Here is a 25,249-nt window from a genome sequence, read left to right on the forward strand (position 1 = left end):
GAAAACAAAATGGCAAACCAAAGATACAATAGCCAAATGAAAACAAAAAGAAAGCAGGGGTCACAATCTCATCAGACAAAGTAGAATTTGGATGAACTATATTTTAATAGAAATAAGAGGGTCACTTTATAATGCTATAGGACAGGGGTGTCTGGGTGGCTCAGTCAGTTGAGCGTCCGACTTCGGCTCTGGTCATGATCTCATGGTTCATGAGTTTGAGCCCCGCGTTGGGCTGTGTGTTGACAGCTCGGAGCCTGGAGCCTGTTTCAGATTCTGTGTCTGTCTCTCTCTCTCTGCCCCTCCCCACTTGCGTGTGCTCTCTCTCTCTCTCTCAAAATAAACAAATATTATAATGCTATAGGACAGTGCCACTCAAAGGGAAGTCTGAAGCCTATAGTGGTCCACAAGCGGTTACCAGTTCTATCAGGTAAGTACAGAGATTGAGAATAATTATTTAGACACTTTAGTGGCAATTTGACAATGCTAAAGAAGGCAGTAGGTATTATTTACAGCCCCTACAGTTTAAATAATAGTTTATCAACTAACATATAGCAGCGGTATCTTTTTTAAAATTTATTTATTTTGAGAGAGAGAGAGAGTGTGTGTGTGCATGAGTAGGGGAGGAGCAGAGAGAGAGGGAGAGAGAAAATCCCAAGCAGGCTCCCTGCTAAGAGCAGTACCTTTTAAACCTCATTTTATTGTGAATCTCAATGGAAATGCTTATTAATCCACCAATAAATGTTCTCATTTTCAAAAATGCATATGAAAAACAAATTTTGCTTACATTGAAAGTGTTTTAATGTCCTAGTTGTCTGGATTATCTCTTTCTTTAAAGTTATTTTATCAACTCTAAGATGCCCGATTTCAGATGCACCATTATTTTATATACTAAGAGAGACAAACACCACTACTTTAACTGTGACATGTTGTTGATTTATGTTAAGATGTTTCCTGAATTCAGATATGTTAAATCATTAAGAAAGGGAGGGAGGGAGGGAGGGAGGAAGGAAGGAAGGAAGAAGGAGGAATGGCCAATGAAACTCAGCAAAATATATTAAACAAAATGACTAACAAACATATCTACAATTAAAAGTTGAACATAATTCTATTTTTCCTTAATATTTTCAAAATAATAGCAGTATATTTCTTTTTTTTTTTAATTTTTTTTTTCAACGTTTATTTATTTTTGGGACAGAGAGAGACAGAGCATGAACAGGGGAGGGGCAGAGAGAGAGGGAGACACAGAATCGGAAACAGGCTCCAGGCTCTAAGCCATCAGCCCAGAGCCCGACGCGGGGCTCGAACTCACGGACCGCGAGATCGTGACCTGGCTGAAGTCGGACGCTTAACCGACTGCGCCACCCAGGCGCCCCAATAGCAGTATATTTCAACATGACTTAATTTTTTAGAAGAAAGATCTCAAACAGAGGCGCCTGTGTGGCTCAGTCAGTTGAGCATCTGACTCTTGATTTTGGCTCAGGTTATGATCTCTCCGTTCATGGGCTCGAGCCCCGTGTTTGAGCTCTGTACAGACAGCACGGAGCCTTGGAATTCTTTCTCCCTCTCTCTTTCTGCCCCTCCGCCACTCATGCCTTCTCTCAAAATAAATAAACTTAAAAAAAAAAGAAAAATTATGGCTGCAAAACAACTTAACTGAGACTCAACTCTAGTTTAGGCCAGGTCCAAGAAAACTATCAAAATTGACAGAGTCCTTCAGAGACCCTAATGTATGCTCTCATGCCATTATAATTCCTACTCTTTACTACTCATTCACTACTCATTCATTATCCAAGATCCTCAACCAAAGCACCTTATCTAATCCTGTCCATACCAAGTAGTGCTCCTACACCCTGGGACCTCAGTCTGATATGCACCTCCTCTTGGGTGTTCGCTTAAATTATACTTCTAGAAACCTCCTCTGATCTTAGTATATTGCTTTTCTCTATTTTCCCATAATGTCAGGTTTACTACAGAGATGATCACACTGTTCCTATTAAAATTAAATTGTATACATTTCATTTGAATCCCACTCCCCCATGTCCTTAAGGGCAGGAAATATACTCATCCTCTGTATATTCCCCACACCCCAGCATAGAATCTTATAAGAAACTCTTATTGAACTGGGCTCTTCATTCCCCAACAACTTTTCACTTCAATATTTATCTTTCCCATGTCTTATTTGTGCCTTGTTCTCTATGAATTAGCACACAAATTGACTGTAAAAATGAATTACTACTTTACATTAGGATAGATCCTTTAAAAAAAAAAAAGGCTTTTGTTTTTGAATAATTATGCCTTAACCCAAAGGATTATATAATGATGGAATTTTTAGGTTTCATGACTGCCAGGGAGAGAAGTATTTTGAAGCAGGCAGTACTCAGGTAACAAGTGTCTTCCCACTTCCCCACCACCACCAAAAGCCTCATGGGGTAGAGGTGGAAGGTACTACATAGGAATTTCCTCACAAGAAAAGGGACATCTATTTTGCCCAGAGTTCAATTTTATTACAACCTCAGACAGGGTCTTGCATGCTAATATTTGCACAGAACAGGTTAATGGGTGTGATACAAAGGAAAAAGCAGAAAGAGATACTGCAAGCCATACTTCAGGTATGACTTTCTAGCCAGATCCCTAACTACATATTTTAAGTTTTCTTTTTTTTTTTTTTTTTCAACGTTTATTTATTTTTGGGACAGAGAGAGACAGAGCAAGGTTTTCAAAGATAGTAATCATATCAGTTTCTACTTTTTATGTGAATGCTTAAGTTTGAAGTAGATTTTTTTCAAGGAGAGTATTTTAAGTCCTTCCTAAAAATTAAATTGCTTTATATCCAAATGTTTTTGATAGCTGTTCAGTAATCCACTCTTTGTTCACGTATCACTAAAAAGACCTGGATCAATGAGAAATGCCATGTTCAAATGGATGTACTGAGAAGTAAAAAGGGACCGAAAACAATTTTTTAAAAAGATGTCTTGTGAGTAAATATCCATAGGAAAAGGATATGAAATCTCTATAAAGAAAAAAATGCTTCTGGGACAACTTGTTATGAGAACATTTAACTATCAATTTCTAAATGCCACATTATAAAAAAGAGAGGATTATGTATACTATCCACTCTACGCAGAAGGAACTACAACCTTTATTCTCTTCTGAAGTGCCTTCTTCTGTAGTTTTTTTTTCCAGCACAATTCCAGAAAAATCTGTTATTACCTAAAAGAATGGAAGAAAAAAAGGAAATGATATAATAGATACATATGAAAAACCTTTTCACAATGCAAAGATTTGTACAGTTAATTCAAATAATATATAGTTTATCCTAAATGAACTATAAAAAGCATCAACAAATCTCTTTAAAATAAGGAACCACTGTGACATATTAACATTTTTATATCATATTAACTAAATGTTTAACAGAAGATACATAATTCCCCTATATCAAACCAAACTACTGTTCCCAACAGCTTAGGAATGGAATCACAGCAATTGGTCTGGCTGCTCAGTCCTGCTACCCTGAAGTACAGGCTATCTGGCACCTGTGATAATGGCGAGAGCTTTTATCATATAACTATACTTTACCTTTCATATGGAATTACTATAGAATCTAGAAATCTGTTTCCATATAGACTTTACAAATACAACTTAGTATATAAATAATTTAATTTTTTATAACTCAAGTGAGGAATTGTCAATTTGTAAGAATTTCTAAAATGCAGAAATGTGTCCTAAATCTAAGAGAGAAACACATTACATGTTCCTACCTCCAAAGCTCTGTCATACTGTTTGTTAGAAATATATAGTTCAGCTGCTACATTAACATCTTCCATGGAAACAAGACCCTGATGTTTTGAAAAAGCTTCTTCAATTATGTTAATAGCTGAAGTAACATCATTGGCTTCATAGTAACTCCTGAAAAAATAAATGACAAAATGGATGAATACTTATTTAATTCAGATTATAAAACTCACATCCTTGCTCAGACCATCCATTACCTATGATTTCCATTTTCTTAAAATCAGAGAGGAGAAAAAACTTTTCCTTAAAATCATAATCATAGCTGATCCAGAGAAAAATGGGCAATGCCCATTTGACAATGCCATCATGTCAAGCCCCTCACTCTACAAAAGCTACCTCATACCATTCCAGCTCATCCTATCACCCAATTCCAACAAATGTTCCACCTCAGTGGGGTCTACACAGCATTGATCTACCTGTTTCACTGTCCTGCAGCCTCTTGTCTTCACTTTCCTCCTTCTCCATAGACCAACATTGTAATTACTCCCTGTGCATCTCCTCACTTCTCCTGTCCTTCTGTCCTTCTGATAAAGTCATGTGATAAAATCCCAACCCTTGTTAATCCAAATATGCCTACTCTTCACAACCACTTGTCAAGCTGACCATGCTGACTGGACTCACTCTAAATTAATGATCACTAGCCTCAAGTGGGCCCATGGTGCTATCAGCAGTCTTGCTACAGTTATCTTGTGCAGTACTTTTCAAACCTGAATATGCATACAAAGTAACTGGGCATCTTGTAAAAAGGCATATTCTGATTCACTAGAGCTGGGGCAGGACTGAGATTCTAATTTATGACAGGTTCCTTGGTGATACAAATGCTGCAGCAAGGCCCCAAAGACCTAGACAACCGCTTCTCATCTCTCCCTTCAAACCTCCAAAACTCTCTGATCCTCACTGTCAGCTGATGACCTTGCTTCTTAGTTTGCAGAGAACCAGATCATGACATCCCACACACTCCCAAAACATCTTCCTACTTACACACACCCATGGCCATATATTCCACATTCTCCACCTATAAGGCAAACCCCCAACTAGATCCCATTCTCTCCAACCTACTCAAGGATATCACTCAAGCAACTGTCCCTTCTCTCATGAATCTTCAGTGTGTTCCTCAATTGTGGATTACACCAGCTGAATACAAATCCATTGTAATTTTTCCCAACTTAAAAATTATCTCTTACCCCTACAACCCATTCTAATTATCCTCTCATTCCTCTGCTCCCCTTATAAATTTCTCCAGAGCTGCCAATACTCCAGGAATCCTCACCCCATCTCCAACGTCAATACTCAGTCCTCATTTTACATGCTCTATCTGGACTACTTCATCCCTCCTCCTTGCAGTGCTTTCTTCAATACATTTCTAGTATATCATGTTCTCTTAGTTTCTTCCTACTTCACTGCCCCTTTCCTTTCAGTCTCCCTGCTGCTTCCTCCTGATTTTCCTGATTTCTAAACACTGGAGTGCCTCAGGGTTTAGTCCTAAGAACTCTTCCCTTGTCTGTCTGTGTGTGTGTGTGTCTCCCTCTCTCTCTTTCATACACACACACCCACCCATCTCCTATTAGAAAATCGTTGAGTTCAGCCTTAAAATACACCCAGAATCTGATTACTTCTCACCACCTGCACTTTTATCCTGGTCCAGGATCCCTTCCACAGATTACTGCACTAACCAGATCAAGATGGTTGATCCTAGATTGAAATACCATTTACAGATACCTCTAGAAAAGAGAGCTTACAAGACATTATTTAGCCAAAATGTTTCCTGCTTTGCTTTGATGTACAGCATGTCAGAGAAGTATAGTAGCATATAATATTTTATCTTTTATTTTTATTTTCAAATTTTTATTTAAATCCTAATTAGTTAACATATAGTGTAATATTGGTTTCAGGAGAATTTAGTGATTCTTCACTTATATATAACACCCAGTGCTCAACATAAGTGCCTCCTTAATGCCCATCACCCATCTAATCCATCCCCCACTGACCTCCCTCCATCAACCCTCAGTTTGCTCTATAACGTTAAGTCTCTTGTGGTTTGCTTCCCTCTCTTTTTATTCCCTTCTCCTTTGTTAATCTGTTTTGTTTCTTACATTCCACATGAATGAAATCATGGTATTTGTCTTTCCCTGACTGACTTATTTCACGTACCATAATACACTCTAGTTCCATCCACGTCATTGAAAATGGGATATTTTAAAATAAAATATATACCACAGTCAGTGCTGTGTCAACCACAAAGAAAAATTTTTGTTTTAAGATGTTATTCTAGTACTAACTAAAGATACAATTATAGAAAACCCCAGACCACAAACATTTCAATAGCATATTTACAACTAATCTAATATTATTGCAAATGTACATCAACTAAGTTATGGAAACCTAGGAACTTAATCATCCTTTTAGAACATGCCCCATTTTTAAACTTCAGAACACTTGAAGGTAACTGTATATACAAATTTTTCTAAGTAATCACACAGTTGACTTGGAAACAGAAAATTACTGAAAAAAAAAACCCACCTCTATATTTAGGCACAATATAAAATATAGGAAATAAAACACTTCTTTTAATCTCAATAAAAAATATATTCTACTTCAAATATGTGCTTTGACGTGTAAAATAAGATGATTATCAGGAGCATCTATATATACTTCACTCCAAACTTACTTTGCCATATCTCTAGTCAACTGCATAAAACGTTCTCCATCAGATGGAGATAAAAGGTTTAAAATACGCCTATAACCATCCATTGCCATTTTATGATCCCCCATTTGTTCATAAAGGCTTGATCGCTCCCACAGGTAACGGACATTAGTAGGTTCATATTTAAGAGCTAAAAAGAAAAGAGAGAATACAGATTATGGATTTATCACAAAAAGGTGTTCATGATACTTGGGTATGACCAATTCTCTTTTCGGAAAATTAAATGAACGCTCTAAACTAATTGTCTAATAGAACTAAGTGGGTTACTCTGGAACAAATCTATCTTCACAGGAACTCTCAGTTAGGTTTACTCTAAGACCAGACAGAACCTGAATCTCTACATTAATCTTCATTTGGTAACTTAGCGTGATGTTAACCCTCAAGGAACAGCTTAGAACCAACAATGATCTCAGTAGGAAATTGAAGGTAGTGTTCTACCAACTTTTGTGCCATATTAGCTCACACTATAAAGTTGCTGATAAACATGAAAGCAGACAGGCTCCAAATACTTAACCCTGGGATGACAGAATATAGGGACGACAGAATACAAGGAATAAATACATTTCAGCTAACATCACCCCAGAGTAGCAAGTACAATTATCAAAAAATATATTATGTAACATTTTTATCAAACAAAATAAGAAAAACATTTTAATTACCTTTTGTGTAGCAAAAAATAGCCTGCTTAATATTATCTTGTTCCAGAGACATTTCTGCCAATCTAACCCATTCTTCAGTGTCACTGGGATTTAAATGTGCAGCAATCAACTCAAACTGCAGAGACTTCTCCATGTCACCTTGGTCCTCATATATCATGGCCAGAGTAGAGAATGGCTCATAAGCCAGAGGAGCTATAATGAATTAAAAAAAACAAATTCCACTGACTGAGGAAAGAAGCATGAGGTGATGCAATTATCATCAAATTACATCAAATTATGATCTTGTAATAATTAAACTCTTTTAAACACCCTAGCAGAATTATACAAACTACTTGATGGAATTTAGAAGGTATCATTTCATGAAAAACTCTATTCTCCACTATGTGCTCCTTATGAAAATCCCCCTTTGCTAAGGCTAAACATGGCTTAATAACTGAGTGAATTCATCCCAATGAGCATCAGCACATCAGTGTTGAATCTTCATGATCCAACAAACACAGGCATATGGAATGAATGGACTGAGGATATCTAAACTGCACCTAAATCCAGGATATCAAAATGAATAGTTGATCTGCATTTCTGAAATGTTTCTGAAATGAAGTTCTAAAATCACAAGGAATTAAAGTCAAAGTTATTGTCAAAAATAAACAACTATAAACTAATATAAAGGAAAAGATAATATTGCAATGTAGGAACCAAACAAAATATTCTCAAGAAAAAAGTGTGGTTAATCTTGTTTCTCAGATAGAAAAGAAAAAGCAGTGACCTCAAGTTATCCTAAAAAGCAATGCAGGAAATTTTTAAAGTAAACTGTATGTCCAATGTGGGGCTTAAACTCACAACTCCAAGATCAAGAGTTACATGCTCTACCAACTGAACCAGCCAGGTGCTCCAATCCAGGAAATGTTTAACAAGCCTTCGGGAAGGTTGGCTGGGAAGATGGTAGAGTAGGCGGACCCTAACCCCATTTCATCCCATGGATGCAACTAGGTAACACTGATATCAGCATAAATAATCCAGAAAACGATCTGAAGACCGGCAGAACAAAAACCACAATAAAAGGTATAGAAGAGGTCACAATGAAGAAAGTATGAAGTGTGAAGACACAGTCTGGGAGACAAAGAGGGCCGTCTGCAACAGGAAGGAAGCCAGTGGTGCAAAGAAGGAACCTTCACACTGGAGAGCCCACAAATGGCAAGGTGAATCCCCATAATATTTGCCTTTGAAAGTGAGAGGAGCCGAGTTTCGTTAAGTTCTTATAACCAATGGGACTTAAAGTCTGCAATTTTAAAAATCCACCAGCATGGCTCCAGGAGACCCGAGAGGATATTAGCAAGCAAAGTCCCTACCCTTAGATAGCACAAAAAACAGGCCATGCAGATACCATGCAGAACCAGCAGCTTGAAAGACACCAGGGGCAGATGGAAGGAAGAGTGATTTGTTCATCTCAGAGCACGTCCCAGAGAGACAGGGATCATGGGGAGACCCCTCCAGGAACAAAGGAGCTAGCAGGCGTCATCTCCCTACCCATCTACCCCCAGCATAAAAAACAACCACCTGCAGGAACCAACACTCACTACCTAACTTGTTTAAAGCAAGCCCTGCCCCCTTGCACTTTGGCAGATCCACCCTTCCTAGCCAAGCTGGCCTTAGTCCCCGTTACAGGCCCTTCCCCCAGAAGATCAGTGCAAACCACAGACACCACATCTCCCAACCTGCAAGTTGTGTGGGACTTCAAACACGGCAGCTGCAAGTGGTGGCAGGTCTCATTTTGCAAGCAGACCACTGCACACCTTGTTAAAATGCAATCCACTTCTGCTGGGGACCAAACAATGCCCACAATAGGCAAAGAGAGCCTCTGCAGACAACTGAACTGAAAGAAAAAGAGGCCAAGACTCAACAGCAGAGCACACAAGACACATAGAGGAGACACTCCCTGAAGCACGAGGCCCTGGGGAACAGGGGACACTGGACTACAGTGCACTACAGGACCTCTTCTTCATAAGGATATTATCGTTAAGAGCAAGAGAAGTAGCTGATTTTCCTAACATAAAGAAACAGACACAGAAAGTCAGACAAAATGAAGAGACAGAGAAGTATCTCCCAAACGAAAGTATAGAACCAAACCACAGCAAAAGACCAAAGCAAAATGGATACAAATACGCTTGATACAGAATTTAAAGTAATGATCATAAAGATACTCACTGGAGTTGAGAAAAGAATGGAAGACATCAGTGAGACCCTTAACACAGAGCTAAAAAAGAATCAATCACAGATGAAGAACATAATAAATGAAATTAAAATACACTTCATGGAATATCAGGCTGGATAAAGCAGAAGAACAAATTAATGACCTAGAAGACACAGTAATGGTAAGTAACCCAGCTGAGCAAAGGAGAGGAAAGAAAATTATGCAAATTGGGAAGTATTAGGAAACTCAATGACTCCATCAACCATAACATAGTAACATAATAACATGTGTATTATAAGGATCTCAGAAGAAGAGAGAGAAAGGGGCAAAAATTTTATTTGAAGATATAACAACTGAAAACTTCCCCAATCTGGGGAAGGAAACAGATCCAGCTCCTGGAGGCACAGAGATACCTCCAAAAATTCAATAAAGAGGTTCACACCAAGACACATAGTAATTAAAATAGCAAAGTGCACTAATAAGGAAAAAATATAAAAATAGCAAGAGAAAAGAAGACAGTTACACACAAGGGAAACCCTATGAGGCTATCAGATTTTTTAGCAGAAATTTTACAAGAGAGTGGCATGATATATTCAGAGTGCTAAAAGGGGAAAATCTGTAGACAAGAATACTCTATCCAACAAGGCTATCATTCAGAATGGAAGAAGAGATAAAAAGTTTCTCAGACAAACAAAAAATAAAGGAGTTCATCACCACTAGACCAGCCCTACAAGAAAATTAAAGGGGACTCTTTGAATGCAAATGAAAGACCCTACATGAAAGTATGAAAAGTAAAAAACACAAAAGTAAAAATATTTCTGCAAAAATAAGTCAAAGCATTCATAAAATAAAAGGATGTGAAATATGACACTATGTATCTAAAACATGGAGGGGAGATAAGAATGGGCTTAAGCAACCATCAACTTAATATAGACTGCTATTTGCAAAAGATTTTATATGCGAACCTAATGCCAAACACATAAAAAACCAGTAATACATATGCAAAAAAATAAAGAGACAGGAATCAAAGTATATCATTAAAAAAAGCCAACAGGGGCGCCAGGGTGGCTCAGTCGGTTGAGCGACCGACTTCGGCTCAGGTCATGATCTCACGGTTTGTGAGTTCGAGCCCCGCATCAGGCTCCGTGCTGATGGCTCAGAGCCTGGAGCCTGCTTTGGATTCTGTGTCTCCCTCTCTCTCTCTGCCTCCCCCCCACCCCCCACTCATGCTCTGTCTCTCTCTGTCTCAGAAATAAACATTAAACAGTTTAAAAAAAAAAAAAAGCCAACAAACCATGAAAGAGCAAGAGAAGAAAGAATCAGAGAAAATATGCAGAAACAACCACAAAACAAGTAACAAAATAGTAATACATATCTATCAATAATTACTTTGAATGTAAATGGACTAAATGCCACTATCAAAAGACAGTGTGACAGAATGGATAAAAAATTAACACCCATGTATATGCTGCCTACAAAAGACTCATTTCAGATTGAAAGACACCTGCATATTCAAAGTGAAGGGATAGAGAAACATTTATCGTGCAAATGGATGTTAAAAGAAAGCCAGGGTAGCAAGACAACAGACTTTAAAACAAAGAGTTTGGGGTACCTGTCTGGCTCAGTCACTAGAGCATGCAACTCTTGACCTTGGGGTTGTAAGTATGAGCCCTACAATTGGTGTAAAGATTACTTAAAAAAAATAAAATCTACAAAAAAATATATAACTTAATTTAATTTAATTTAATTTAATTTAATTTAAAAAAAAAAGACCATAACAAGAGACAAGAGCTTGAGTGGCTCAGTTGGTTAAGGATTCAACTCTTGAATTTCAACTTAGGTCATGATCTTATGGTTTGTGGGTTTGCGTCCCACATTGGGCTCTGCACTGACAGTGCAGAGCCTGCTTGAGATTTGGTCTCCCTCTCTCTCTGCCCTTTCCCTACTCACTCTCTATCTCTGTCTCAAAATAAATAAAAACATTTTTAAAAAAATTTAAAAAGAGGCAAAGAAGGATATTATATAATAATAAGGGGGCCAATCCAACAAGAGGATATAACAATTGTAGTAGAGGATGTAAGTGATGTCCACTTATAACAATGGACAGATCATCCAAACAGAAAAATCAGCAAACAGTGGTTCTGAATGACACACTGGACCAGATGGATTTAACACACACATTCATAATAAAACAGCAGAATACACATTCCTTTCAAGTGCACATGGAACATTCTCTAGAACAGATCACATTTTAGGCCACAGAGAAAGTCTCAACAAATTAAAAAAAAATTGAAGTCATACCACGCATCTTTACTGACGACAAAACTATGAAACTAGAAATCAACTGTAAGAAAAAATCTGGAAAGAGCACAAATACATGGAAGCTAAATAACATGCTACTACACAATAAGTGGGTCAACCAAGAAATCAAAGAAGAAATCAAAAACTACACGGGAACAGGGGCGCCTGGGTGGCGCAGTCGGTTAAGCGTCCGACTTCAGCCAGGTCATGATCTCGCGGTCCGTGAGTTCGAGCCCTGCGTCAGGCTCTGGGCTGATGGCTCAGAGCCTGGAGCCTGTTTCCGATTCTGTGTCTCCGTCTCTCTCTGCCCCTCCCCCATTCATGCTCTGTCTCTCTCTGTCCCAAAAATAAATAAACGTTGAAAAAAAAAAATTAAAAAAAAAAAAAAAAACTACACGGGAACAAATGAAAACACAATGATCCAAAATCTTTCGGACACAGCAAAACTGTTCTAAGAGTGAGTTTATAGCAATACAGGACATCAAGAAGCAAGACAATTTTCAAATAAACAACCTAACCTTATATACAAAGAAGCTAGAAAAAGAAGAATAAAACCCAAACCCGGCAAAAGGAAGGAAATAATAAAGATCAGAGTGGAGGGGCACCTGGCTGGCTCAGTGGGTATACAATACTCTTGATCTCAGATTGTGATTTCACGCCCCACACTGGGTACAGAGATTACCTAAAAATAAAACCTAAAAAAAAAAAATTAGAGCAGAAACAAATGATAAACTAAAAAAAAAATAGAACAGATCAATGAAACCAGGAGCTAAGTTCTTTGAAAAGATCAACAAAATTGATAAATCTCTATTAAAATGATCAAAAAAAGGAAAAAAAAAAGTGAGAGGACCCAAATAAACAAAGTCACAGACGAAAGGAGAGAAATAACAACCAACACCACAAAAATACAAAAATTGTAACAGAAGATTATGAAAACCTTTATGTCAAAAAATTAGACAACTTAGAAGAAATGGATAAATTCCTAGAAACATATAACCTACCAAGACTGAAGCAGGAAGAAATAGAAATTTTGAACAGACCAATAGCAGTAATGAGACTGAAGCAGTAATCAAAAACCAAAAAAGTCCAGGATTAGACAGCTTCAGAGGTAAATTCTACCAAACATTTTTTTTTTTATGTTTATTTATTTTAAGAGCAAGTGTGCATGCACACACATCAGCAGGGGAGGGGCAGAGAGAGAGGGAGGTAAAGAATCCCAAGCAGGTTCCATGCTGTCAGCACAGAGCCTGATGCAGGGCTGGATCTCACAAACTGTGAGATCATGACCTAAGTCGAAACCAAGAGTTGGACACTTAACCGACTGAGCCACCCATGTGCCCCCTAGCAAACATTTAAAGAAGAGTTAATACCTATTCTCCTCAAACCATTCCAAAAATATAAGAGGAAGGAAAACTTCCAAATTCACTCTATGAGGCCAATATTACCCTGATACCAAAACAAGATAAAGACACCACAAAAAGAGAGAACTACAGGCTTGTATCTCTCATGAATACAGATGCAAAAATCCTCAACATATTAGCAAACCAAATCCAACAATACATTAAAAAATCATACAACACAATCAAATGGGATATTCCCAGGATGTAAGGGTGGTTCAGTTTTCACAAAAAATCAACATTATACATCACATCAATAAGAGAAGGATGAAAACTACATGATCATTTCAACAGATGCAGAAAAAGCATTTGAAAAAGTACAACATCCACTCATGATAAAAATCCTCTGCAAAGCAGATCTAGAGGGCACATACCTCAACATAATAAGGGCCTTATATGAAAAACCCACAACCAATTTCACACTCAATGGTAAAAAACTGAGAGCTTTTACCCTAAGATCACAAACAAGACAAAGATGTCCGCTCTCATCACTTTTATTCGACATAGTACTGGAAGTCCAAGCCACAGTAATTAGACAATATAAAGAAATAAAGAGCATCCAAATTGGTAAGGAAGAAATAAAACTCTATTTGTAGATGACTTGAAGACTCCACCAAAAAACTATTACAACTGATAAATGAATTCAGTAAAGTCACAGGATACAAATCAATGTACATCAATCTGTTGCATTCCTATATACTAATAATGAAGCAGCAGAAAGTGAAATCAAGAAAACAATCCCAAGGGCACCTGGCTGGCTCAGCTGGTAAAGCATGTGGCTCCAGATCTCGGAGTCATGAGTCCAATGTAGGGTGTAGAGCTTATTAAAAAAAAAGGGGGAGGGGGGCAGACACCTGGGTGGCTCAGTGAGGTCGGCAACCAACTCTTTGATATTGGCTGAGGTCATGATCTTGCAGTTGTAGGATCAAACCCCACATCAGGCCCTGCACTAGGCATGGAGCCTGCTTGCAATTCTCTCTCCCTCTCTCTCTGCCCCTCCCCCACTCACTTGCTCTCTCAAAATAAATAAATAAACTTTAAAAATAAAATAAAAACAGAACTACCCTATGACTCAGTAATTGTATTACTGAGTATTAACCCAAAAAATACAAAAACACTAATTTGAAGGGATACATACACCTTAATGTTTATAGCAGCATTATTTATAACAGCCAAACCATGGAAACAGCCCAAATGTCCATCAATAGATGAATGGATAAAGAAGATGGTGTGTGTGTGTGAGTGAGTGTTATTTGGCCATAAAAAAAATGAAATCTTGCCATTTGCAATACGGATAGAGCTAGAGAGTATAAAGCTAAGTGAAATAAGTCAGTCAGAGAAAGACAAATACCATATGATTTCACTCATATGTGGAATTTAAGAAACAAAACAAATGAGCAAAGAAAAACAGAGGGAGAGAGAGAAACCAAAAAACAGATTCTTAATAGAGAACAAACTGATGGTTACCAGAAAGGAGGTGGGTCAGGGGATAGGGGTGAGTAAGAGGGTATAGGGATTAAAGAGTACATTTATCATGATGAAAAAAATAAAATTAACAAAGAAAAAAACAAAGACCTCTAAAAGGACCCTTGCCCAGATAAGATGAAATGCCAAAATACTGAAAAGATAAATGAACAGTTCACTGTATTACAATTACCCAAGCCACTACGCAGGTCACCATTTGGCAACGCATCAGGAAAACAAAATGACAAATATAAGTGATTAATCAAAGAATCACTTCTGAAGATATCCTTCAATGAGCCCAAGATTTGCAGTTTAATGAAAAATGACATATGTAAATTGTGTCTTTTACCAAAAAGTAGATTAAAATAATCTAGCTCTGCCTAATCTGGAAAATGAAAGAAAAAAAAGAACACTTTTTAAGTGGTTTCAACACGTGTCATATTTAAAAAACACTAATGCTCCAAAAGTCTAAAAACCCCAAAATGAAACATTAAAAAACAGGGGCGCCTGGGTGGCGCAGTCGGTTAAGCGACCGACTTCAGCCAGGTCACGATCTCGCGGTCCGTGAGTTCGAGCCCCGCGTCGGGCTCTGGGCTGATGGCTCAGAGGCTGGAGCCTGTTTCCGATTCTGTGTCTCCCTCTCTCTCTGCCCCTCCCCCGTTCATGCTCTGTCTCTCTCTGTCCCAAAAATAAATAAACGTTGAAAAAAAAAAAAGAAACATTAAAAAACAAACAAAAACCAAAAAAAGGCTATATGAGTTCAATAAATATTAATATTTCATTAAGTCATACTCTATGATTTTCATTTTCTTGGTAATGATTTCTACTGAATATGAAAAATGGCAAATCACTATTATCACAATCATTTCCAAGCTTCTGAATATTTTTTCCAAATAGTACAGTGAAGTGCTCATCCACTTGTTTTAAGGTACACTATTAAACTGCTATTGTCAATAATCCCCCCTACAGAAAACACCTTGTCTTATGATTTCCATGCACATCAATATCGCCTCCTCCCGTTCTCCTCGAGCAAAGCGAATGTTGGCTTCACCCATGAGACCCCTCAGAGCTCTGGGAAGTTTACTTCGAGGTCTTTTCTCCTGTATAGAAAAAAAATGACAGACTAAAATATAGTAGTGTCTTAGATTTCAATTCCAACCAAATTAATAAATGCAGAACATAATGAAACTGAAATTTCCCTTTAAAATTTCTCAATATTCTAAATTGAGAAATAAGGACTAAATGACTATAATTCTAACCCATTAATATTAAAGTCTATATTTCAGGAAAAAGTCTAAAACTAATCTCAAGAAGAAAAAGAAATATTGTATAACATTCTCCAAAAAGGAATACCTGAGAAAACTAAAACAAACTTCCTACAGTAGAAAGTTCAAACCACAGTGAAGTATATAAAGAAAGTAAAAATCAAAGTGGTCAAGAATTATTAATTACTAACTAGAATAATAACAAATGTAGAATCTGATGTTGCAAAATGGATTTATGTGCCGCTAAACTTATAACCTACTGAAGATCCTCCTTCCTTCTAATTTATCTACTCAGAAGAAAGTTGGTTAAAAAGTTATAATATGGAACTTTTAATAGCAAAACTATAGCATATTTTGACACATGCAATAATTAAGGTTTTACATTTTAAAAAATCTCTATGGTGAAACATAAGAAAGTAGGTGACTCAGTCAGTTAAGCGTCTGACTCTTGGTTTCAGCTCAGGTCATGATCTCACTGGCCTGTTTCGGATCCTCTGCTTCTGTCCCTTCCCTGCTCATGTTTACAGGCTCTCTCTCTCTCTCAAAATAAATAAAAAGAAAAAAAAAAAAGAAACGTAACAGTTGTCTCATGATATTTCCTTTTTTACAGTTTGAATTCTTTCCGAATATACGTATAATTTAAAGATTTCTTTTTCAATTACTATGCACATTTTTACATTATGTTTATAAAGACTAAAATAAATTATTTACTTTCATCATCTTCTTGGTTTCACGATTGAGAACCATCTCCAATACAAACACATCGCCTGCAGTGGGTTGCTCAGGTGTTTCTTCTTCCTCTTCTTCTTCTTCTTCCTCTTCCTCCTCATCATCTTCATTCTCTCCAAGCATGGAAGCAAAGACCTTGTGAACTGATTTACTGACTCCATCTGACGTTTCTCCTGAAGAAAGACACATGGAGATTGCCAACAAACAAACAAAAACCCATTAGAACACTCGGTAGTCAAAAGGGAAAAAAAATAATCCAGTATTTTCTGGAAGTAAAAGTAGAGAACAAACATTCCAAAACACAACCCAAAGAAGAAATCTGTTACAAAGTCATATATTTTACTCTGCAGGAACTGCTGACTCAACCTTTAGGCCTCATTAAGATGTACAGGAGAATTAAGTGGGAAATCAGAAATGTACATAGTTAACACTTAAAAGCAGAGGGGGAAAAAAAATAAAAGAACTGTAAGACACAGACCTAAAAACTAAACAAGTCTGATGGTACACACCAGGTGGCATAGCATAGTGATTAAAGATAAGGCCTCCAGAGTCAAGCTGTCTGATTTCAAACTTCATCTCCAATTATCACTAACTGTATAACCTTGGGTAAATTACTGAAGCTCTCTGAACCTCAGTTTCCTCATTTGTAAAAGAGGTTAATAATAATGTCTGACAGGGGCAATTGGGTGGCTCAGTCGGTTAAGCATCTGACTTTGGCTCAGGTCATGATCTCATGGTTCGTGAGTTCGAGCCTCACATCGGACTCTGTGCTGACACCTCGGAGCCTGGAGCCTACTTCAGATTCTGTGTCTCCCTAGTCTGTTCCTCCCCCACTTGTACTCTCTCTCTCAAAAATAAATAAAGATTAAAAAAATTTTTTTTTTAAATAATAATGTCAGAAAGACCAAAGAACTCTTGATCTTGGGGTTGGGAGTTCAAGCCCCATGCTGAGCACAGAGCTTATATGCATACATACATACACATAAACACACATAAATAGTGGTTGTACCATTTAAATAAATAGGTAGATAAATAAATACAGTACCATAATAATAATGTCTGCTTTAGGCTTACCCTAAGGATGAGGTGAGTTTTTATATATATGCACTTAGAATAATGCCCAGGATACAGTAAAAGCTTAATAGATGCTATTATTAAAATAGTATTATCATTTCAGGCACAAAATAATATGACATAATTCATTTTTATCTGAGGATGCCACTATAGTACAATAATTTTTGCAAGTTCATAATGATAACCTTAAATGATCATGTAATGCTTAAGTTTGAGGCCAATTTTCTGTTAAAGCAGAGACATGTAACATATTTTAGAAAAACTCCAATGAAACAGTTAAAATTTTATATACATTTTATATAATTTTACATAATTGTATTAAAAAACTTGCAAGCTTATTCACTTACATGAAATACGTCAAATCCCAAAGATGCTGGATAGACAAGATAGTTAATATGTTTGAGGAAGGACAAAAATTTTTAAAAACCCACATATTCTGAACAACAAATAAGTAATCATTCTTAAAAAGTCATAATGACCAGCTTCAAGAATTGTGAACATCCTAAATAAATGTAAGAATATGTACACAGAAGATCCAAAAGAATATACATACATACGGCCAGAATACATGAATTAAGCAAGGTTCCTGGATACAAGGTTAATATACAAAAATTACTCGTAGTTTTCTATCAGCAATAGAAACCTCCACTTGGTCCAAGGAGGCAGGAATAAAGCTGGTTTTCTGCATGTAAACTCCGTGTAAAAAGAGTTATTCACAGGGAAAAGAACCAGCCTCTACTTCTACCCCCTAGAACTAGAAAGTTTAATTTAGTTCTCATTCAGATACTATACACAAAGCTACATTCTAATTGACATTTCAGTATCCCACATAACTTGTCATCGGTAAACGGATACTATGAACTATTATCAGTATTCTGTTCACGAGGAAGGTATGTCAATCACTGGAAATTAATGAATTTGCAAACTAGTTCATAAATTAGACTCTGATGGCTGTAATTAGATGGGACTAACCAAATCTGGTATCTGCACTTGCAGAGCTGAGGACTGGATTCTCGAATGAGGCAGCATACCAAGAAATCTATACTGTGTGTAAGGACCCATCTGGGGCAGCCAACTGGACTTCCACACTGGCATTTTTTTTTATCTTAACTCCTATGACTAATGCAGTGGTTTGGAAGCTACTTTGTTTAGAAGCATAAATCATTACCATTGGGGGAGTATAGTCTGGAAATATTAGTAACCAAAAGGGCCAGTTTAAAAAACAGTGACTCTACAAAGGCTCCCAAATACTGATGTCAATTTGAAATACTTTTCCACAAAAATAACCCACAAAACTAACCATCACCATATTCAAAACCTCATCAAATATTTATTGAGCACCTATTATATGCCATGCACTATTATTATGCTACTGACAAACTAGATAATCCAGAATACCACTGCAATGAAAAAACAATGTTTTCATTAAATTATTAGGTACTCGTAACATTTAATGCAAGTAGCAAATGATTTTAACATACCTTCATTGACCTCATTGTCCTGCGATTTGCTGGAGTCAATTCCTGATGATGATGGAACTTCAGAGTCATGTGGATTTTCTTCAACTGATAACTTTCCTTTTTCCTGAACACTCTGTGATTGAAAATTAATAATTCCAAAAAATAATGCAGATTTAGTTCTCTACAGATGGGAATAGGGCATTTGCCTCATTTTCTATTTCTTTAAAACTTGAGCTTTGCATAAGTTTGAATACTGTCAAAGCATTTCATAGTCTCATCCCTCACGACTGTCTGAATCAGTCACTTGTAAAAAATAACTTACTACATCTGGATTATTTCATGAATCTACACAGTATATCCTAGCTTTTTAAATGAAAAGAGATGGGTCTTTATTAGGTGCATGAATTAGGAACGAATCCACCAATTAATTTCAAAGAGTGCGATATTTGTTTTCCCTCGAACTTCTTATAAGTGAAAGGATATGTAAAGTTCAGATATTCTAAAGTATCAAAAAATATGAGTGAAGATTTTATCAGAAAAGAAAACTCGCTTTCTTGTGGAAGATTACATCACACCACTGGGAGACTCCTCAGAAATGGGAGCTCGAACCCCTCGGTTTAAAAGTAAACTGAGGCCTAAAGAAGAGAGGTGAGTTGCTCACCCGAACACAAAAAGAATCGGTGGCAAAACTGCTAGAATCAGAAACACTGACGGGGTAGGGGAGGGGGGGGGTGGGGGAGGAGGGAAGAGAGACAGAGAAGAGGTTACCACAAAGACAAGCTTTTTGGTGGGAGATATTTCTTAAGAGGAGATTAACACAGGGATGAGAGGTGAGAACCCGCATTTGGGTAAGAAGGGGAAGAAGCTGCTAGGAAGTCCCGGCCCGCTCCATCACAGCGAATGGGGTCGTCTGGGTCCCCCACATCTAGCTGCATTAGGGCGACACGACAGTGAGGGGCATCCTGGCCTGGCCATCGCCTCACTTTCTTCTCGCGGGTTTTTCTCTCTTCTCTCCGCCTTTCGAACTCCTCAAAGGAGATCTTCCCTTCCAGGTAGTCGATGAGCTCTGGGCTGAAACCCGACATTCCTGCTTCGGGGTGCGAATACGCAGCAACAAGAACCAGGACAGAGAACCGGAAAAAGCGAGACTTCCTAGATTTTACCCAGCTCCCGGGCGCGAGAAAAGCGACCCGGCGTCCTCCTGAGAAACGGGCCCGGCCTGCGCCGCAGCCGCTGCGTTCAGGTTCCGCAGGCGCATATGGTCCGGCAGCCTTCGAGGCGAGAGAGGGGCGGAGCCGGCCGCTCGGGTCCTCGCCTGCTGCCCTGGCTCAAATGTATTGTTTAAGAGGGTCAGGGAGTTAAAAAAAAAAAAAAAAAAAATGCTTGAAAGAAATGTTCCTTAATCTAGATCGTTTCCCTCAATTCTTCATTCTCCTAATCCGCTTCCTTTTATGAATGTTTGTTCTTTAAATTAATGTGATCTTTTCTCTGGTGCATTATTTTCTTGATTTAACCAACTGCACTGCCACGTGCATGTTTCATTTTCCATTTTTCTCCTGCCACAGAAAGCTAAAGTCCTCTCCCAATTTGTGCTCTGAGTCTCATCTCCTCCACCATTAGTTTTCCCGTCTTCCACAAATTCTCAAACTCTCCCTTTCCTCAGGGCTCCTCAGTCTGTAAGTAAGTTTATCGGGACTTCACGTTCCACCTATCACTCCCACCCAAGTTTTCTTTTCTTAACAGTCAAACTTTTAGAAAGAATCAAATGCTTGATGTGGTTAATACACACTCTTGCCCATTTACTATAGGTCATGTACTGGCTTATGCATATTACATACATAGCCCAAAATAATCCTTAAAAATGGATGTTGCTTTCATTTTATTTTTATCTATCTATCTATCTATCTATTTTGAGAGAGAGCGAGCAAACTCGTGCTTGTGCCGGGGTGGGGGTGAGGGAGTGGCAGAGAGAAAGGAAGAGAGAATTCCAAGCAGACTCCCCCTGCTGCGGGTGGGAGTGGTGGTGGTGGTGGGGGGTTAATCCCACAAACTGTGAGATCATTACCTGAGCTGAGATCAAGAGCTGGGCTTAATAGCTGACCACCCAGGCACCAGAGGATGTTGCTATTATTAATGCCAAAGTCCTATATCTAATAAGTAGCAGAGCCAGGATGTGAACCCTGATCTATCTGACCCCAAATCCCACGCGTTGGAATTAATATGACATATGTCCTCCCCTCAATGGAACTATTCTTCACTTGCTGAACACTCCTGTGGTTTATATTTTACCTTGTGTTATAAATATTTCTCTGCTGTCCTATTCTAGACACACTGTCTGTCAACATCTTGAGAACAGTACTACCTGATGCATCTTTGTGAATTCTAGTATCTGTGCTTAAAACACGTTTATGAATTAAACTGGGTGGAATTGAGAGTACCTTAGAAATGAGCAAGAGTGTTTAGGTACAGACAATGAAGCTCGATATAAAGCTAAGGTTAGAGACAGGTTACAGGGAGCCTATCACTTAGCCATTGGTACCTCTTTGTTACAATCTAGATGAGGATAAGAACAGAAGAATGTCAGAATGACAGCTGTGACCCCAAGACTTCTAGATAAGAGGGGAAAAAAATCTCACAGCTAGAAATCATCACTTTCTCATGATGAAGGATCCTCAGGACTCTACCTGGGTGTAAAATATGGGGGCCAGTAGGAAAGGTTGGATTAAGGAATTCAACAAAAATCACTTGTAGGGAAATTCTCCCTGCCTTCTCCCGGCAGTCAGGGAACTGCATCTAAGAAGTCAAAACTCTGGTCCTAACTCTCCTAGGGGAAAAGAAGGGAGTCAAAGGCAAGAAAGATGGTACCTCATAAGGAGAATTCTCTACTAAGACCCAGATGGCTTAGACTAGGTTGTTTCACTATCACCTGCCTGGAATATGGAATAACAGTTGTGCAGCTATCCATTCATGTTGGGGGAGAATAGGGAACAAGGAGAAAGAGATAAAAGGATAGTTTTTATGCAGTTATTAAAGAGACAACAGACCCAAAATCACTTGTGCTAAAACCACATCAGGAACCAAGACTTAATACATAATTTAGTTGCAGTTTCAACCTCTCTTAGGAGTGGTCAATCTGGAATTACATGGTCAGCGCTAGTGAGGTAATAGACCTCACTGCATGATAGACCTCTGCTGTCCCCTAAAGGGAAGTGACCTTGCCACAAACAATCCACTCTCTGCTTGGTGACTTCCTTGTCCCACCTTCTTCTAGCTACAAAGTCTTTCATTTTGTACAGCTCTTTGGAGCTCCTTTCTATTTGTTAGATGATGCCCGATTCATGGTTCATTGAATAAATCCAATAAAATCTTTAAAATCTACTTTAAAATTTGAATTTGGTTTTTAACACTGCTATGGAACACCTTGTGACATGAAAGTTCTTTTACAGGTCACATTGTAGCAATATATCTTAAAATTGTAATCTTTCTGTTTTTCTTTTATCCACCTCCTTGAAAGTGAGTTGTACCCTGGTGAGTCAGAGGCATCCGCATTACTTTGACAAGAAGTGAAATTGTTACAACGGTAATAAAAATAGCAAGAAGAAACTTTTCAGACTTTCTGACTGATTTTTGAGGAATCAAAATGGAATGTCTGAAGGAAGCAGAACATTGAATGGGTGCCATGACAGTAGAATTAAGAGTACACAGGGAGGAGATGACTCCATCCTTTCTCCTTTTCAAGGGGTCGAACCACAATGGGATGTGACCCTTTTGGGGAGACAATTTTTCCATAGTTCTCTCACTTTTCGGCAAAAGTTTTTGACAACTTTCAATCTGGGCTATATTTCCAAAGATGTCTGTAGAACAAACAACCTTGAAAGACAGACATATTGTCTTTCTCTGTGATAGAGGACAGATTTGTTTTCTGGCCAGTGCAATAGATATAATGCTTCCATCTGGGGCAAAGATTGGGCATGTTTGCTAGTAGCCCCCTATAAAAGTGGGGATATCCTAAGTTTGGGGTTCCTCAGCACAAACACACTCATGTGCAGCAGGTGCTTGGATTCACCTCCATGTGGCTCCCATGATACTTCGGGTATAAGGAGAACCAATGTGGATGTACAACTCAAGCTGCCTGCAGCACCATGAGTAATAAAATGTGCTGCCTCAGACCCAGGAGTCTCATGTGTCTATTAGAATCTGTGAAACTGTAGTAGGATAGTGTGCGGCTTACAAGTCACACTTCTAAGTGTGACTTAGAAGTCACGCTCTTAACAGTTCTTTTTTTAAAAAAAATTTTTTAATGTTTATTTATTTTTGAGACAGAGAGACAGAGCATGAACAGGGGAGGGTCAGAGAGAGAGGGAGACACAGAATCTGAAGCAGGCTCCAGGCTCTGAGCTGTCAGCACAGAACCCAACCCAAGCGGGGCTTGAACTCACAGACCGTGAGGTCATGACCTGAGCCGAAGTCGGACGCTTAACCGACTGAACCACCCAGGCGCCCCTCTTAACAGTTCTTGACTACCCTAGTTCTGGGGTAGGGGACAACAGGTCATGGCCTGGGAATGTGGGACTCATTAAAGAGGAGCAGAGTCAGTGTTGAAAGGCTTTCAGAGGACTATGTAGAGAATTACCATGGGCCCCAGAGAGCCTGGATCACTTGCAAAGCATTGAATTTCACTGGAAGAAACATGACATTTCTGCTGTTTACCTAGCAATGGTTCTCAGCCAAGAAAAGAATCACTTACCAAGTGGGCTTTTAGAAATGTGTGTAGGGAAGTTTTGGTTGTCAAAAGAATAGGGTAGGGGTGGGGAAATGACTGACATACAATGTCTGAGGACCAGGTGTGCTAAATGGTCATACAAGCGGAGACTTGTCCTTCCCCAATGGCCAATGGCATCACCACCAAGAAACTCCAGTCAGTATGGCGTGTAGGTCATCCATCAACAGCCATCTCCCAATGTGAGTTTTCCAGCAGAAGGATGCATGCTCCTGCCTTGAGACTTTGCAGGCTCATAGTTAAAAGTCCATGTGGATGCTCTTCCTTTTCAAGGCCCTGAAATTAATAAGTATTCCCTTTGTGGCAGTACTGACACCCAGAACAGGGCTGGTAAAAGGAAAGGAAAACCAGTCACTGCTACTTGAGTGGAACTAGAGGGTGGTACAACACTCCTTACTTCTCTACCCTTTATTTGAATACTTTATTTTTTATGAGGAATAGCTCATTGTCAGTAATTACTTATGTCTTTTATTTTTACTTATTTTTTTAGTGAGTGAGAGAAAAAGTGAATGTGAATAGGGGGGCAGTGGGAGAGGTATAGGGAGAGAGAGAGAACCTTCAGCAGGCTCCAAACCTAGCACGCAGCCCAACACAGGGCTTGATCTCACCACCCTGAGATCATGACCTGAGTCTAAATCAAGAGTTAGATGCTTAACTGACTGAGCCACCCAGGTGCCCCTAGTTCTATCTTTTAAATGGTTAAACACAGGGGCAGCTGGCTGGCTCAGTCAATTAAGCACCCAACTCTTGATTTGGGCTCAGGTCATAATCTCATGGTTCGTGAGATCAAGCCCCACATTGGGTTCTGCTCTGACAGCACAGAACTTGCTTGGGATTCTCCCTCACACTCTCTCTCTCTCTGCCCCTCCTCTGCTCACGTTCTTTCTCTCTCAAAATAAAGAAATAAACTTTAAAAAAATTTAAACGCTAAAAAAAACCCCATAATCTTGATATAAACTAGAAGCAGCTTCTATTACCATATAATAGCACAATAGCACACCTTCAGTTCGACACATATTAAACACTCGCTACATGTAGAGCATTGTGCTAGGTGCTGGAGAAATAAAAATGGCTTAGATATGATCTCTGCTCCCAAAGACCTCACAACCCTCCAGAGAAAAGACACACACACACACACAACTAGTTAAAACAGAACAGATTAAACTAGATGCAGAAATCTATTTTTCCATAAATATTTTATTATTGATATTCAGTATCAATCATCCACAAGAAAGCCACAGAAGACTATCGTGAAAGGTACAGACTAATGTTCCTAGGATGCCAATGTTTTTGCATTCTAGTATAACGTTCGTTTTTCAAGAATCACAGAGAAAATGATGTGGCTCTCCATAATGATACAGGAAAAGCAGCTATCCCAAATGAAAATATGAGAGTCAGAATATTTCAGCCTAAGCTGGTGGAGAGAGGAGAAG

At 38.5% G+C, this 25,249-nt stretch overlaps 1 protein-coding gene across 1 annotated transcript in view; it reads right to left on the reverse strand.

The window, feature by feature from the left end:
* The window catches only part of GTF3C3 (general transcription factor IIIC subunit 3), a 39,957-nt gene extending 19,746 nt beyond the window's left edge, over positions 1–20,211 (reverse strand). The window contains exons 1-8 of the mRNA XM_040475739.1: positions 20,020–20,211; positions 19,058–19,169; positions 16,485–16,675; positions 15,485–15,608; positions 7,156–7,347; positions 6,461–6,626; positions 3,759–3,906; positions 3,138–3,210 (exon numbers count right to left, since the gene is read on the reverse strand). Of these exons, the coding sequence (XP_040331673.1) occupies positions 3,138–3,210; positions 3,759–3,906; positions 6,461–6,626; positions 7,156–7,347; positions 15,485–15,608; positions 16,485–16,675; positions 19,058–19,169; positions 20,020–20,121 (1,108 nt within the window). The 5' untranslated portion in view covers positions 20,122–20,211. The remainder of the gene's footprint in view (positions 1–3,137; positions 3,211–3,758; positions 3,907–6,460; positions 6,627–7,155; positions 7,348–15,484; positions 15,609–16,484; positions 16,676–19,057; positions 19,170–20,019) is intronic.
* Positions 20,212–25,249: the final 5,038 nt, after the last annotated feature.

The sequence above is a fragment of the Herpailurus yagouaroundi genome, unplaced genomic scaffold (assembly GCF_014898765.1).
Source record: "Herpailurus yagouaroundi ecotype Mexico unplaced genomic scaffold, PumYag 140, whole genome shotgun sequence".
NCBI lineage: Eukaryota > Metazoa > Chordata > Mammalia > Carnivora > Felidae > Herpailurus > Herpailurus yagouaroundi.